Source organism: Cervus elaphus, chromosome 5 (genome assembly GCF_910594005.1).
Source record: "Cervus elaphus chromosome 5, mCerEla1.1, whole genome shotgun sequence".
Lineage (NCBI taxonomy): Eukaryota > Metazoa > Chordata > Mammalia > Artiodactyla > Cervidae > Cervus > Cervus elaphus.
In genome coordinates this window covers 116,100,469-116,116,265 of record NC_057819.1, presented here as the reverse complement: position 1 = coordinate 116,116,265, position 15,797 = coordinate 116,100,469, and the positions used below count along the sequence as shown (strand labels likewise).

The following is a 15,797-nucleotide window of genomic DNA, read 5'->3' as shown; positions in this document are numbered from 1 at the left end:
AATGCCTTCAGTACATCAAATGAGGTATAAATTGTCTTATCACTTTGCTGACTTGGAGAAGACTTTCTGGAGGAGATGTTTGTATGTTGTGAGGGGAGGCAGGAAAAGAGACAAAGCATGGAAAATGGAACTTCACAGATAAAGCATCTACCTCCCTTACCAAACCACTGACTGGTTTATCAGCCTGCTGTGAGTGTTTCTTACCCATTTATACCTTACTAAACAGTGGTGATTAAATGGAGAAGAACCAGGAAGAAGAGACTTAAAGAGTTTTTCATCAGCAAGTGGTAATGAAGAATAAGTTGGCTGCCTTTGGATAAAAATGACACTTGGAGATTGGTCTGTGGAAGGGCCTGGAAAGGCTGAGAAAATGGTAAAGTCACAAGGTTCACTTTTAAAAGTAACTGACCTCGCTTACCTTTAGGGATGGTGTCACACAGGGAAGACTTCACTTGGTTTTTGTTCTGAGTTCTAAGAAGTTTGAAAGCTAAGATTTAGCTTAACGTTATGACTTTTGTTGATGTGAGGGATAATCCTCAAGTATAAGCAAACTCCTGAGGTAGTTGGTAGCTACTGCATCGTGGCCTGTATTCATGGATGTAGTCTGTTAACTGGGCCCTTGACCATATCTTGACCCTAATGTATTGAGGTATGGATTTGACAGCAAGTAGGATCAGATGACCTAGCCACCCTGTGCGTAGGTATAGATATGTTAGTAAAAGGTAGAATGTGTTCATATTATGTATAAAAGTAGGAAGGGAAGGAACTTCCGTGGTGGTTCAGTGGCTAAGACTGTGCTCCCAATGCAAGTTTGATCCCTTCTCAGGGAACTAGATCCCACAGGTTGCAACTAAGGTTCGCATGCCACAACTAAAGAGCCCTCATGCCACAACTAACACCCAGTGCAGCCAAATAAATAAATTAAATATTTAAAAAAAAATAGGAAGGGAAGTAACTACTTGTCTAGGGGAAGCAAGACTCTTCTATCAGATGAAAATTTCTGGCTCCTGGAAGCTACATATTACCTACTGGCTCACTTGATTAGAATATGTTGTCAGGGCCGCAGTCCCAGGTTAGAGCCCACCAGTAAGTTTTGCATCTGGCTTTGAGCAGACAGCTGCTTCCTCACAGAAGTGTCATGAAGATAAAAGTGTAGGGTGAAGAGGAAGACCCTATCATTACTAAGTTAATGGGGCCCAATAAGTAGTGAGTGGTGTGAGATGAAATCAGAGGTAGAGTGATTGATGCCACTTTAAAAATCACTGGCCTTTGAAGGAGGTCACGTTTAGTAGCATTCAAACTTTGGGGTCATAGCCATAGTAGGGGATGTAGCATTCTAGGCTAGAGCTCATGACTCAGTTCAGGCTATAGTGCACAGCAGCCTGCTGACTTGGTGGGGCCTCCTTAGGTCGAGTTTGTTTCTGAAGGGGGCTCTCTTGACATCACGGGGTGGGGAGATGGAGAGGAGGAGATTCGTCCACTTGAAGACACAGATTGCTGGGCCCAAGCGACTGGCAGAGATGTGCCATGTGTGTTGTTGCAGCCCCCTCTACATTCTGTCTCTGACACCGGGATGATTAAAACTAAGCACTTTACTGATGTCAGCGGTAGTATCTCTTGCAGTGTTAAGAAAGGGGCATTCTAACCGAAAGTTTCCTGGCAGAGATCAGGCTTGGGGGGAAGAAAAAACAAGTAGTGCAGTCAAGTTATAGCATTGGAATTTAAGACTAGCTTAGGTAAATACCAGAAACTACCCTGGAGAGTGAACCAAATTGTACATGACCTAGAAAATTAGTGGGGTTATATACCGTGCTAAAAGCTAACAGTCTGGTGTGGTAGCATGTGGGGAGTTTGAAGAACTAGATTCTTTTCACAGCTGGGCTGCTAATGAATTATGTGACCGTGTGTTAGTCATTTAACGATTGGGAACTGTTAGTTCTGTGAATCTCTGATAGTCAAAGTTTCTTTTCCTTTTATCCTACTTCCCTCTCCCTACCCCGCCCCTCTGGTGCTGGGTATGTCAGGATGACTAAGCCACTGCTTTTGCCCTCAAGAATCGCATGTTTGGGAGTGGTGAGGGGCAGTAGGGTTTAACTTTTGCAGGGAGCAGCAGACTCTTTCTGTTAAGGGCCCAGTAGTAATTTTTTAGGCTTGGTGCACTGTACATCTCTGTCACAACTGTCAGCTTTGCCTTCGTAGCAGAAGCAGCAGTGGGTGATACCATTCCAGTAGAACTTAACTGAAACAGGTGGTTGGATGAATTTGGCCCACAGGTACAGTTTGCCAGTGCTTGGCATAGAGGAATGAACATTTTAGGGATGGCTTCTCAGATGTGACAATAGAGTAGGGTCTTGAAGAATAAATGACAATTAGTTAAATAAAGGGAGGGAAGTTAAATGGAATCAAGCTGATTTGGATTGCTATCAGTTTGTCCATCTCTGTAGTTTGAAAACTTTTGCTGTTTTGCCAGTGAGTTAAACCAGTGGTGGTTCTCGGAAGGGAGAGGACTAATGCCACTATACTGGCACTGTTAGTGTTAGATATCTTAATGAGCTCCAGTAACAACCTTTAGGATGAACCCCCATGAATGGACTGAGGCTCAGGAGAAGTTATACATCTTGCTCAGATTCATGCAGCTAGGGAGTGGTAGGTGGGGGTTTGAGCTGGAATCTCCTTTGTTTGGGGGTAAGAAACAAGGGGGTGGCTTTTCTTTTTTATGTTGCTTTTTCTGCCCTCTTTAGAGCCCAGGAAACGATAGTACATGGTTCTTTCACTATCTGAATAAAATCAGCTCTTTATTCTATAAGTGAAGCGCCTATTTTGGCACATAAAGTGCATTTTCCAACTTACTATTCCAGTTGTATTTTGGAAGAGATTCTGTTAAGGATTTATAGCCTCTCTAGCAGCTCTTCCAGAAAGCAGAAGAGAGTGAGCCCTGAGCTCATTGGCTAAAGGAAGGTTGGATTATATGAATTTTTTTTAAATAACCTACAGGCCACCTTCTCTGTGCTAATCATAATGATGTTATAATACTAATGTTAACAGTGCTATTTGTACAGTGCTTTACAGCTCACCTAGTGCTTTCACCCATGTTATTCTTCATGGCCGTGTGTGAGATGTTTAATATGAGCGTACCGTCTCACAGATAGGTTGTTGAGGTCAAATTTCAGCTTACATCCCAGCCAGTTGTTTCTCTTTCTCTGTCAGAGTCCTGTGGAGGTTCCACAGTAGTGCTGGTGTCAGGGTTTCAGGACTAGAAAATTACCTTGTTGGTGTCTAGGAAGTTTAGTTGTCTGTTGTAACTGTGAACAGCTTTTGGTGACCTAATTACAAATAATCAAGAAAAACTATCGACTTTGCCAACGACTAATTTTTGTTCGAAGCCAGGTGAGCCATAGACTTTGCTTCTGGCCTGTGCTGACTGACTGGGGGCTGACCTCCGTTATATGACAGCAATATGATGGCCAGAGCCTGGAGACTGAGGTGGCACTGTGGCCTCTGGGTTTGCAGAGTGTTTTTCATCACAGCTTAAAGCACTTAAGGTACCTTAACTTCCTAGTGCAGGAATCCTGCTTGACTTAGCTTCTCTAGTTTTGGCTCATCAGGAAATGATGGGTACTTATTGTTACTGGCCTGAAATGCTTTCTCACACAGGATCTGTTTTCTTAAAAGCGTGCCTGTGAATTACCTTTAACAAAACAAATAAAGGATGTGCTTGAGATTTAGGGCAAGACTAGGGCCCTTCACTAAAAGGCGGACAATTGTGTTCTGGACAGGGGACCTTGATGGAAATGTCAGAATTCACTGATAAGAAGAGAAGATGACAGCTGAATCTTTTAAAATACTTTCTTTTTTAAAAAACATTTCTTTTACATTCAAGTTTATAACTGTGTTTTCAACAATTTAGACTTATTTTTCTTCGGTGGAACCGTTTGGGTATAGTGCGGAGTTCAGAACACACACTCTGGAGTCGGTCTGTCTGGGTTCAAATCTAGACTCTCCCACTTGTGACTTGGTAAACTTAGGCAGGTGTCTTAACAGCTGTGCCTTAGTTTCTCCATCTGTTCAGTAGGCGTAATTTTAGTCCCTATTTCATAGAATTGTTGGGCAGATTAAATGTTTAGTACATGTAAAGTGTAGCTTAGTGCATTGCAGGGAGTAAGTTCTCACTTAGCAAGTTAGCTCTCAAGGATTTTAGTGTTAACTGCCAGGCCTCTTTGGCTCTACTGTTCCACCGTTTGATTCAGTGTTTTGGTTCACTGTTAGGTATCCTGGGACATGCTTTCAAGCAGGGTTCTCTGTTTTTTGAGTTCTTAACTGAGGTTGTAAAGAACAGTATTTTATTAGAAATTTTCAGACAGGACCTTTCAACTAGGGAGCAGGGAGACTTGGGAATACTGATAGTTGGAAGACATAGTTTTGAGCCTGCCTGTTGCTGACTAAGAATGAGGGCTTTCCAAGAGTACTTCCCAGAATGAAAACAGCAGGAGCAAGTGGGGCCCTTCGGATGACAGTTGTTCTGGCCTGCCGCCCTTCACCCTCCATCAGGCCTTGCAGGCAGCACTGGCAGTTCGGGGCAGCTGCTGCAGTGCTTCCTAACCCCTCTGTGAGGACAGCTGGTTGTCTACACAGGGAAGACAAGCCCAGAGTGGCTCAGTGGAGTCAGTAGGTCATATCCAGCAGGTTCTTCTCTGGACTTTGCTTCCCTTGTTGGATCAGCTGTCACAGCCTGTTAAATACTTGCAGTAGGAGTCCCTCTGGATTCCCCACAGCACCTGTGCCTTCCTGGTCTGTGTATGTGGAAATATGATGGCCCAGCTGGTGACCAAGTAACAGATGAGGCGAGATGCCTGGATTATGTTGTTGTTGGGGCTGCTTCCTCTTGTCACAGTGCAGGAAGAGAGATAACGTTAGTGTTCATTGATTCACTCACTCGAGGTTGCCCAGCAGCAGGCGTGACTAGAAGCCTTTTGATATTGATGTGCTTTGGTGTCAAGTTCATGCACTTTTCTCTGTTGCCCACATCAAGGTCCTGTATATAAAATGGCCAAGGGAGGAAGCATTGGTTTGTAGACAAGGAGTAAATGTTTTCATTGGGAATCATACAAAATAAAAGGAAAGGAAGGTAAATGCAGGTTGTCTTGTGCAGATATTTCAGTTAGGCCACATGCACATTAGTAACATGTATTTGTAGATTTAGGCAATTAGTGAAGCACTAATCTAACCAATTAGTGCTTCAGTTTTAGTTGGAAGAGGCTTGCATTGAAAATGGGGGTAGTATGGTGATAGTTATTTAATTTAAAAATTGCAATCCTGATGACCCTCCCAAGCTTAAAAGGCACATCCGACACCTCTGTTGGGAGCCGCTTTAATTGGTTCTCTGGCGATTTGACAGTAACCATAAACTTAATAATTTGGAGTAACTGGACCATTTATAGATATGCATTAATTTACAGAAATACAATGTGGGGAAACATAGAGCTACAGCTGACTCGAGCTTGGAGAGAGTCACTTGCTTTGCAAAAGGAGGCTTATCCACATTTTTCACAGGTTTTCAAGAACTTGTCTAAAAAGAGCAAGGTAATCTCCCTTCCCCTTTCACCCCAATTTTGAGAAAAAACATTTCTAGATTCTTTTTGTGAAGGTAATCTTCCTCATGCTCACTTGATGCAGTCCTCTCTGGGAGAAATTTACCCCATTTATACAACTTCTTAGTGAAGCAGATCTCTGTAGTTGAATATTAGATTTAAGCATTTTCAGATTGCCATGAAAATATAGTTCATAAACCAACAACTGGAGGCTTCAGGGTTTGCTGTGAATCTTAAGTCCTCAAACCACATTTGCAGGTGCAGGTGGAATAGTTGAGGGTATTGAGGTAACTTGAAATACGGTCAGTTTACACTGATTTCTGCTGACTTTTTCAAGGCTCTCCTTTGTATCATTTAGTGTTTGGGATCAGTCTGCACCATGGATTGACATGAAGAATCATCTGGTCCATTCTCCTTTGCTTAAAAAGTCTTTAGAAGAGATTGTGCAATGTATTTGGGGAGGGGGTAGTGTGTACTTTCAAATCACTGTTCTATAACATTGTGTTGCTTTTAACTCAGGCCATCCAATCAGATCACTTCCAGCTGAGATTTATGTCCATTTTATTTTGCCTCTGGCAAAAATTCAAAAGTGGTTCTTCCAGTGGTTCCCGCCACCCCCAGCTTAATTTGTCAATTTCACTCTTAAATATTCTGCATAGAGCCTGGTTTTCCGGAACCAACTCTTGTCTTCCTGAATGGGTGATGTTACTGTCTAGTCAACACAAGCTTTATAGAAGCAGCTCTGTCTGACCCACATTGGGAGGTGTGTTTGGTCTTCAGGGACAAATATTTTTAAAAAGACCTCAGAGTGACACCCTTCTGCCTTTTCATGGGGTAAACATCTGCCTGACCACGAACCACTTCCCAGGAGGTGTGCAGGAGCTTGGTGAATCCAAGGGCATGCTGCTTCCCTCCAGTTTTCACTTCTTTCCTTGGAGACTTCAGATTTTCTACAGGGTTGTTTGGAAAGTGAGACTCAAGGAAACTCCTTGTTATCAGGGTTTTCTTGGTGACCGAGTAAGGTTTGCTTGTTGTTGCTTAAAAATGCACCCCTAGCTGTTCTTGTACGGTGGAGGCTGACTGCTTTCAAGCCACAGGCTTCCTTGCCGCAGTTGGGATTGCCAGTGCTCACCGAAAGCTGTCAGCCCTGTGCTTTTCCTTCTCTGTAAAGTTATTGCCTGGTGGGTCCAGAGTGGCAGGCCCTGGTTTGAAAGATTATTTACTGCTGCTGTATCTGTCTCTCTCCATGTCCTGGGGACCAAGTGAAAAGGGAGCTCTGGCTTTCAGTCCCTACAGAGTCTTGGCTTTCCTTCCCCCTTTTACCTGAGGAGACCGAAATGACAGCATGTGTGACTGCTCACACCCCCTCCTCTCAGGCAGTCTTTGAAACTCAGAGGCAGTTGAGACTCCTCAGTTCCCCATAACCTGATTGAAGGCTGCTTTCTCTCTTCTTCATAGTCAAACTCACGCTTAATAAAGTGCTTCATTTTGCCAACAGTTAGACGCTTTGCTTATTTCCCCCCTGGTGGATCTCTGTTTGGTTTATGGTGTCAAGGGTTAGTCTTAAGGCAGAATATGAATGTTTAAGAACTCCAAGCATCTAGGTACTTTGCGAATGTGCTGGAGTTACGAACTCTCTTTGCGTTAAGGAGTTGATGTTGGGGCCAGGTTGTCTGTGCTCATGTGTATGTTTGTGCACGTGTCTTTAGTAGCTGCAGCATCAGCATAATAAGTATATGTTCTTGTTCATGGATCTGAAAAATCTCCAAGTCATTTGTTTGACTTTCAGATGCATTATCTGTCTTTTGTTTTAACTATCAGTATATTTATTTTGTCTTCCACTCAGACACATTTGTTCTTTTGTAATCCAGCAACCAATAGTGTGTGGTGGGACCAGAAATGTATTAGAGGGGCAGCAGGTATTGACATGATACCCACCCCTACTGGAAGCGATTTACTGGATTTGAGTAGACTGTTAGATTTTACTGCAACTCTTGATCAGCTTATGTTTGTTTCACTAGTGGGCAGTTAAGGAACAGACATGAGATAGAATGTAGATTGTTCTTTTTTTTAAGAGCCTGGTAGCTGTAGCCCAAGTCAGCGGTGCCTGGTTAGGTTTCCTTGAGTCCTGGCTCCCCATGTGAGCACAGATAATGGTACTAGAATGGTTGAGTCTTTAAAACCTCAAATCCTGGTCTTTGAAGGTGTGGTAGACATTAATTTCTAATCCTGAGGCTCCAGCACAGTAGCTGATAAATATCCTTAGTTCTCTCCTTTCATAGAAATGTGTGCATTGCCTTTTGTCTCTGACTCTCACTTTCTGTCAGGTGACCCCGCCCCCAGTCCTGCTCTTAACAACTGTGCCCTGCTGTTTTCTTCTGAGCGCTTAGCCCTGTCTGAAGTTACCTTGTTGATGTTTTTGTTTATTGTCTGTCTCCCTGCCCCTTTCAGTGCTGTATCTTTGGCTTAGTGTAGTGAATGTCTGGCACATGGTAGGCATTCAGTAAGTATCGGAAGGAATAGGTGTTTGCCAGGAATAGCAGTAACTATTTAGGTGTATTGTGTGTGTTTTTGTTTGTTTCACTTTTTAAAATTAAAAAAAAAAAAAAATTTTTTTTGGCCATGCTGTGAGGCATGTAGGATCTTAGTTCCCTGACCAAACTAAGGAATCGAACGTGTGCCCCTTGCAGTGGAAGTGTGAAGTCTTAATGACTGGACTGTCAGGGAAAAATCCCTTGTTTGTTTCACTTTTGATCTCTGAGAAAACTGACTCTATCCAAACCAGTCTTTTCCAGCATCTTTTCTTCAGTTTACATCCTGATGTTGGGAAGGATGAAGGTGAATGTTTTTCTGAGTCTCTTTCCTCTCGCCCACCCTAGCTTGCCAGCAAAGCACGGACAGAGAAGGAGGAGAAGCTGAGCCAGGCCTATGCAATCAGCGCTGGTGTCTCCCTAGAGGGCCAGCAGCTCTTCCAGACCATACACAAGACGTGAGTTGGGGGGAGCATAGGGGTCCCTTGCCCTGGGGATGCTGCCTGGCTGAGCTGTCTGGTGGCTGATTTGTGGGTAGTTGTGTTTCTGAATGTCACCAGGGAAGTTGGGTAGTGTGTTGGCAGTATCTTGCATCCAGGGATGTGGTGCTTGTTGCTTTTCCATTTGGAAGATCACTAACAGGTTATCTGTTCTGGGCTTCTGTGTCTTCATCTGTAGAACTTAGTTTTGGATTAGATTATCCCTGAGGGTCCCCTCCACACCTTGTATGCCATAATTTAGAACTAGTGATTTCTTTCTCTTTTACTGTTTTGATCTTGTACCTTTCTGTAAAAGCTGATGCAGTTTTAGTAAGGGAAAGTTATATCTATTTCACTTTTCCCAATTATACATTGGGGTGAACATAGGGAATTAGGGAGAGCAGAAGGCCACCTTATTACCACCTCATAAAAGACATTTTGTCACAGCAGAAGTCATTTGACTCTCCACTAGCTTCCCTAGCTGCTGAAAAACTGAAACATTTGACCCCCCCCCCCCCCCCACCCCTGCTGCCTTCTGTTACCCTATTTAACCACCTGGGTCTGGTGCACAGATGGCAGCTGGCATCAGAGCCATTTGAGGCCGCGGTGTGAGTATCTGAACATTTACAGGTATGTGAAGGAACTCTCTTAGTAATATCAGCTGCCCTGGGTTCCCCCAAGTGTGAAATGGGATGGGTTTTCCCAGTCTGGCAAGTACGCAGCTGTCTGATAATTGAGAGGGGCCTCTTGGAGGAGCGGCATTATGGAGTAGGGAGCAGAGTGAAGATTGCAGTAGGATGCGGGAGTTTGTTCTCCTGTCTTTTTAAAGGTGCCATTTCACCCTAGGCCAAAGGTTGGCAAACTGCAGCCAGCGGGCCAGAACCCCTGATGTGTGTATGTATCATCTGTGGCTGCTTTTAAGGTACAGCATGCAGAGGAATAGTTGTGACAGAGAGTGTATGGCCTGCACAGCATGTAATACTTGCTACCTGACACTTTATAGAAAGGATTTGCCAACTCCTGTCCTAGGCTGCTATTTAAACTGGATCTAGTGACCTGAGCCTAGCTGTTTATTTGTAACTCAAATTAGTTTGGACTTCTGAGGCCACCACCAAGTTTTCTGTGTTTTTTCAGGCCCCTAAAACTTCAGAGTAACACTCTGGACCATCCTTGGAATAAGTGTGCATCAGTTCCATTGCTTTTCCTAGACAGTGGTACCCAGGAAGTGTTTCTTGGCTGCTCCTCCCTGTGGGCTGCTGGCATCTAGTTATTGACTGAATAGTAAGCTAGGAACTTGGGGTTAGCTTTCTGGAGTGAGTTATTCATCAGGCAGGAAGTGTGGAATGCCTCGCAAGAGGTAACTTTCACCTGCTCTCTTTTCCTTCCAGCATTAAAGACTGTAAATGGCAAGAAAAAAACATCGTAGTCATGGAAGAAGTTGTTATTACACCCCCATATCAAGTGGAAAACTGTAAAGGCAAAGAGGGGAGTGCACTGAGCCATGTACGCAAAATAGTAAGTAAAGGAGCCGAGAAACCGTAGGGAGAGAGTGACTGCTCGGCCTTCTCCCCTCCAGCATCAGGGCAGGATGTTAGCCACAGTGCCTACCTTCTGATGGCCCGTCTGTGAGCAGCCTTGACCACCTTGCCTCCCTGCACGCTGGTGCTCTGCAGCCATGGTGTGGGTACTCTTGTGGGGATGGAACCAACAGGCAATGCAGAATAAAGCGAGTGGTCAACCCAATGTCTTCTGCACTGTGGCTTTTTGGAATTATTCAGAGCATTCCATGGTTTTGGGCCTGAGCAGTTCCTCTCCTCCCAGTCTGGATTCTTCTCAGGAAGGGCTGGTTGGTATACATCAGTGTCTGTTGGAATCCATGACCCTGCATATGTCATCTGACTTTCTAGATTGAGTTGAAGCATTTGTAAAAACAAATTGAGTATTGGGAGACCAACATGGTGGATATAAAAAGTTTTAAGACTGTAATTCCCTACCTGCTTTTCATTTTGCAGTTGTGTAAGGAGCGGAGAGGGAGTTTGGCTTAGAATAGTCTCCCTTCGTGTTCTACTTTATAGATTTAACTTCTTTTAGACAGTCTTATCTGAAGCTGCAAAAAATGTGGCTGATAGAAGAGGACCCCCACCTCCCTTGTTGGGAAGGCCAACAGACAGGGAGCAAGGGGAATGGTGCCGAATGATCCATGAACTGGACAGCCAGCACGAGGCTGGTGAAGTCTAGAGTGAACTCTGTGGGAGGCCTTGTGTGCCCATCTGTTTTTCTGATCTAGGCTGACTGATGTCTTTCAGGTTGAAAAACATTTTAGAGACGTGGAAAGCCAAAAGATACTGCAGCGTTCACAAGCCCAGCAACCACAGAAGGAGGCTGCCCTGTCATCCTGAGTCCACACATACGGAGGACTCTTCCAGCATCCAGCCAAGGAGGCGATGGTGGTGGCTTCAGCGGAGGCAGGCCGGGGGAGGGAAGGGATCCTGTATTTCCTGTTGGCTCTTGTTAACAGAGGGTCAGCATTTCCAAATCTTAGACTTGAACAAACAAAACACCCAACAAAAAAGAACAAGAGAATAATTTAAAAGTTGAATCATTACTTGACTAACAGACTTCGGTCCACCATGTCCTTTTCACAGCCCCCTTCTGGAACAGTCACCTTGTTAATTTTATTTTGAAAATTCCTTTCCTGCTCTGCCCTTTCACCTCTGACTTTCCTTTCCCAGTCTGTCTCTGCCATTCTGTTTTTATAAGTGGCTACACTTGCCTTCCGAGTGATTGAAAGAAACTTTTACATCTCCTCTTCCAAAATAAAAGTAACAAGCTGACTGTGATACTTAAGTTGAGACTAGAGCAGCAGACAAAGGTCTCACTTTAAATTTTTCTTTTTTTTTTTTTTCTTTTTTTCTTTTTTTGCACAGGGCATGGCTTGAATTAGTTTTATTTTTCTTAACTTTAAATATATATATGAAAATATATATTAAAATGTTCTCTAAATATTTTCTGCTTCTTGCAGGTCTCTTTTTACTAGATCATGGCCACTCTTCCCACCTCATCCCTCTGAGAATAAAAATGTGTTGTCCTCCCCACCACCCATAGCCAGGCACCTGACTTAGTGCACAGCGAGGACCTCCCGCAGCACTTTGTAGAGCCAGTGTTTGCAGATGGGCTCTGGTTTTTCAGTCTTCTGACTATACGTGTACCAGTCTCACATTTGGCAAAAACCTCAGGATTCTCCTTCTGCCTTTTTCTTACTTCATGGTACTAGAAGAACTTTCTCACCACCCTCCTGTCTCCTCGATGGGAACGACAGCTGCCCCGTCTCTTGTGCCCTCTGTAGGAAGAACTGTTTTGCATGGCACATCTCAGCTCCTCCTTGAAGGAAGGTTTTCTTTCATAAGAAACCCAGAGTCCGCCTATCCTGACCTCTTTAAGTCTGTATCCAGAGCCACTAGCCCAGGAAAAAGTTTGAGTGACCTGCCGTTTCTCTTCTGCCAACCTACTGCTCTTATGACCTTCCCCACCACCCCTTCAATTTTACAAGCTTATGACAGTTTGTATGTGCTCAGCCAATGGGCAGAAAACCTGGGAAGAATTTCTGGACTTTAGCCCACCAGTTTGTCTGGTTTGACTAACCTGCTGAGAGCTACCTGGCACCCTTGCCTCTGTACCTAGGCAGTCCAGAGGGGCAGAGTGTGTATCAGGCACTGTGGCGTGGGACATGGGTGATGCTCATGTGACTGGCTAGAGCTTTGGGGGTGGGGTGGGGGTTAATGAATATTTTTTTGGCCATGATCTCTTTCCCCTTCCTTTTTTTTTTTTAATTAAATAAATGGATCAAAATTAAATAATTCAAGCCCTGCCTTCAAAATGAATTTTTTTTTTTTTAGTATTGTTTAGCAAAAACAATAAAACCCAAATTTTTTTAACCATCACTCATGTCTCGGGTTTGTGCGTGCTTTAGAGGCCCCAGAGGGAGGGGTCTGAGGATGTGTGTGTTTGGTTTGGTTAAACTTTCCCTTTAAACTCTCTGCTTCCTACTCTTACCTTCTCTTCTTCTACTCCTGAGAACTCATCCAGAAATACAGTGCCAAGTGTATAAGAAGGGGATACAGGGTTGGGAGTTGTGTGTAAGCGGAGTAGAGGAAAGAATTGGGTGGGTACACATGTAAGACCTTTGTTCCAGGACTGGAGGAGAAGTGGGAGAAGACTGAGAAGTATGCTTTCGTATCGCCTGCCATTGGCCAGAGCGTGATGTAAAGTGCCACGCCTCTGGTTTAGTCTGCATGGAAGTGTAGACTTCCGGAGAAGGTAAAAGAGGGAGCGCAGAGGAGACCTACCGTGCAAGGTCTAGAAAACCTGAGAGATGCATTTAAAGAAGTGAATGTGATAACGGGAAATGGCAGTCCTGGAAAGAAGCTCTGTGTCACGTGTCCCATGTCATTACTTCCTCCCCATTAATCTCTAGGTCTGTGAATGGGAGGGAGCAGGTACCAACTGTTTCTGGTAGGAAGCACTTTTGACTGGTTTCAGTTTACGAAATGATGTGGGGGAATGTAGAGCAATTCAAGAGGTGGAATCAGTATGGCAGGAAAGACAAGCAGTATAGAAGGAAGAACAAGGGCTTTGGAGACAAAAACAGTTGGCTTCAAATTGTCGCCCTTCCATCTCACTTCCTGACTCTGGATAAGTCGTTTTACTTGTCCAAGCTTTGGTTTCCCCAGTTGTGAGCATGAAACTAAGACTCATCTCCTGGGGTTGCTTGTAAAGGTTCAAATAGGATGGTTTAAAATGGTTAATACTTAAAAGGTCCTCTGTAAACGTTAGTATGCATTTTAGCTTGTTCCTAGGATGGTTAAATCTGGAGATGAGACTGGATTAACTGGTTTTCAGAAACTCCAACTTTGTTTTAGAAGTCTTTGTCTAGATGTCATTTTCAGTGAGACTAACAGGTAAAACATTTGGGGTCTTAAGAGCTGTGCCCTCTCAGTCTCTCAGATCTCATCTCTACCTCTTTACTGAAGCTTCTGAGGAATTTGATTATATGAAAACCACTCATTTTACAGAAAGTGAGTGGGTTCCACCAGGGCTAAGTGACTTGGTGAGAGTACCACCGCTGCCCACAGTGGCAGAGCTGGAATGAACCCCAGGCTTTATGCACTCATGGGCTCTTTAATGCTGCCCTGGGACTTGGCGAACCAACGGCATTTCGTGTTGCTCACTTCTGTTAGCCAGGTTTGGGGTGGAGTACAGAGAAGACTGATGAGTGTGGTAAGAATTGCCGCCTAGATTTGAAGAAATGATGTAGTGTTGAGGGCTTGCATCTCTGATAGAACACGAACTGGTGGTTTTGCTGTGTCTTCTTGGTTTTGAGGCATTCTCTTTTCTCCTCAAACACACACACAAACCCTTATATCCCAGTGCCTGGTCACCACCCCACAGCCACATCTGTGCCTTTGGGTTTTCTTCTGTTTAGAACATCTGGTCAGTACGGTGTAAACAGCCTTCCCACAATGAGTTGATACTGAATCTGTACTGTGTAAGTCTGAACAGCTCATTGCTGATTTTTGTTTGGTGTTTTGAAAGTTGCTCAAGCACTTCAATATTAGTTAAAGGGCTGCAGCCTGGGGAACCGCTGATTCAAGGGAAAGGCTCCTTGATGTTTTTGAAGCTACAAATTGTGTCAAAATCTGTTTTCCCATAAGACATAAAGGAAGATCAGGGACACTTTCAGTCATATAGAGACGCCTGTCCTGCCAGTATGGCAGATGCTGAGAATGTATAATGAGAATGTTGGCTACTAGAAGCTGCAGTGTACGGGTTGAGTGGTGGGGACCAGAGTTTGGGAACTGGGATTGGTCATTTGGGTTGGAGGATGGTCATTGTTTACATAGCAGATTTGCTTTCCCATCACTGCTGGAGGCCGCTGGTGCCAGAGCATTCCCCTTTAAGAAACTTGAATTCGGCATGTACTGCCTCAACTTCAGGGGTTTAACGTAACAGCATGACGTACCTTACAGGTGAGAAAGGGGTGCTGTGGGGCTGCCATCCACTGGTGATAGACTGCTGCTGGGTAATAAAGTTTCAAAATGAGTTTCTTTTTTTAATATTATAAAAGCCTTACATGGCTCATTACAGGAACACAAGAAAGCAAGGCAAACATGTCCCATCCAGGATCACCCAGAACATTATTGACATCTTTCATGTCCTCTTGATGTTAACACCCTTCTCCCTGCCCCTTACATTTCTGAAAACACAGCACGCTTCACTGAGTCAAGAGAAACCTGCCAACCAATTCCCTCATCCCCAGTCCACAGGTGCACTCTGTAATCTGTGGGCATCTTGAGAGTTAACATATATGAAAGGCATGGAGGCTGGGTGACCTCTGAGATTACTTACAGCCTCGATAATCTTCAGTTTTTATCTTCTCTATCTTTTCCTACAATGCCTTGCTTCAATGCCACCTGTGAAGCCATCCTTGACAGTGAAAATGGAAAGTGATTCCTAAAATTTGTGTCACTCATATGTGGCATTTATGACTTGCATTGTAATTATTGTGGTTTATTATTAATGGTCTGATGGGGAGTTTTGAGGCCCTAAGATAAGGATAATGTAGTATTCCCTAGCATTCAGCCACTGACATAACTGAAGTCATTTTGAGTGTCATCATTTTAAGAACTGGATGAGTTGCCTGAGCCAGGATGAAAAGTGGTCCAGGCTGACAGTTTTGAGGAAAGCTTGGAGTCAAGTTGAGAAAAATGATGAGGGACCAGTAAAAAACATCAAAGGAACTGGGAAGGTGGGTATAGCTGGTTTCAGCTTGAAAAGCAGCAGGTTTCTCAAGAGGAGACTGGCAGCTAGGACCAAGGCAGGTTGGACTGTGGCCTCCCCTATTTCTAGTTTATTGAAAAGACGATAGAGTAAGGTGTGGGTAAGGCAATTCTCTAGTGACTTTTCAGCCAGCCTCTCTTTCCCTAAACGAATCCTCATGCTGACTCCAGCAGTTAGTCTTTAGCATAGGGACTAAAAGGTGGTGGCTCCTTTTTCTGATCTGGCCTCCTTTCTGGTCTGTCTCCTAAATTAAAGTAGTTGCTTATGCTTACTGTGTTTAGGGAGGTCTGTGTACTACTCTAAAGAAAATATTCTGGAATGGCCTCTGAAGTGTGATTTAAGCTGAAATCTGAAGAACAAGG

General features: G+C 44.0%; 1 protein-coding gene across 2 annotated transcripts in view; it reads left to right on the top strand.

The window, feature by feature from the left end:
- Window positions 1-15,797, top strand: part of LSM12 (LSM12 homolog) — a 78,066-nt gene that overhangs the window by 6,966 nt on the left and 55,303 nt on the right. Inside the window, exons 3-5 of one of the 2 annotated variants that reach the window (XM_043904787.1) lie at window positions 8,468-8,577; window positions 9,987-10,113; window positions 10,905-14,697. The exons of the other annotated variant lie outside the window; for it this stretch is intronic. Of the exons in view, the coding sequence (XP_043760722.1) occupies window positions 8,468-8,577; window positions 9,987-10,113; window positions 10,905-10,997 (330 nt within the window). The 3' untranslated portion in view covers window positions 10,998-14,697. Of the gene's footprint in view, window positions 1-8,467; window positions 8,578-9,986; window positions 10,114-10,904; window positions 14,698-15,797 lie in introns of those variants that run through there. 2 annotated transcript variants of the gene reach the window in all.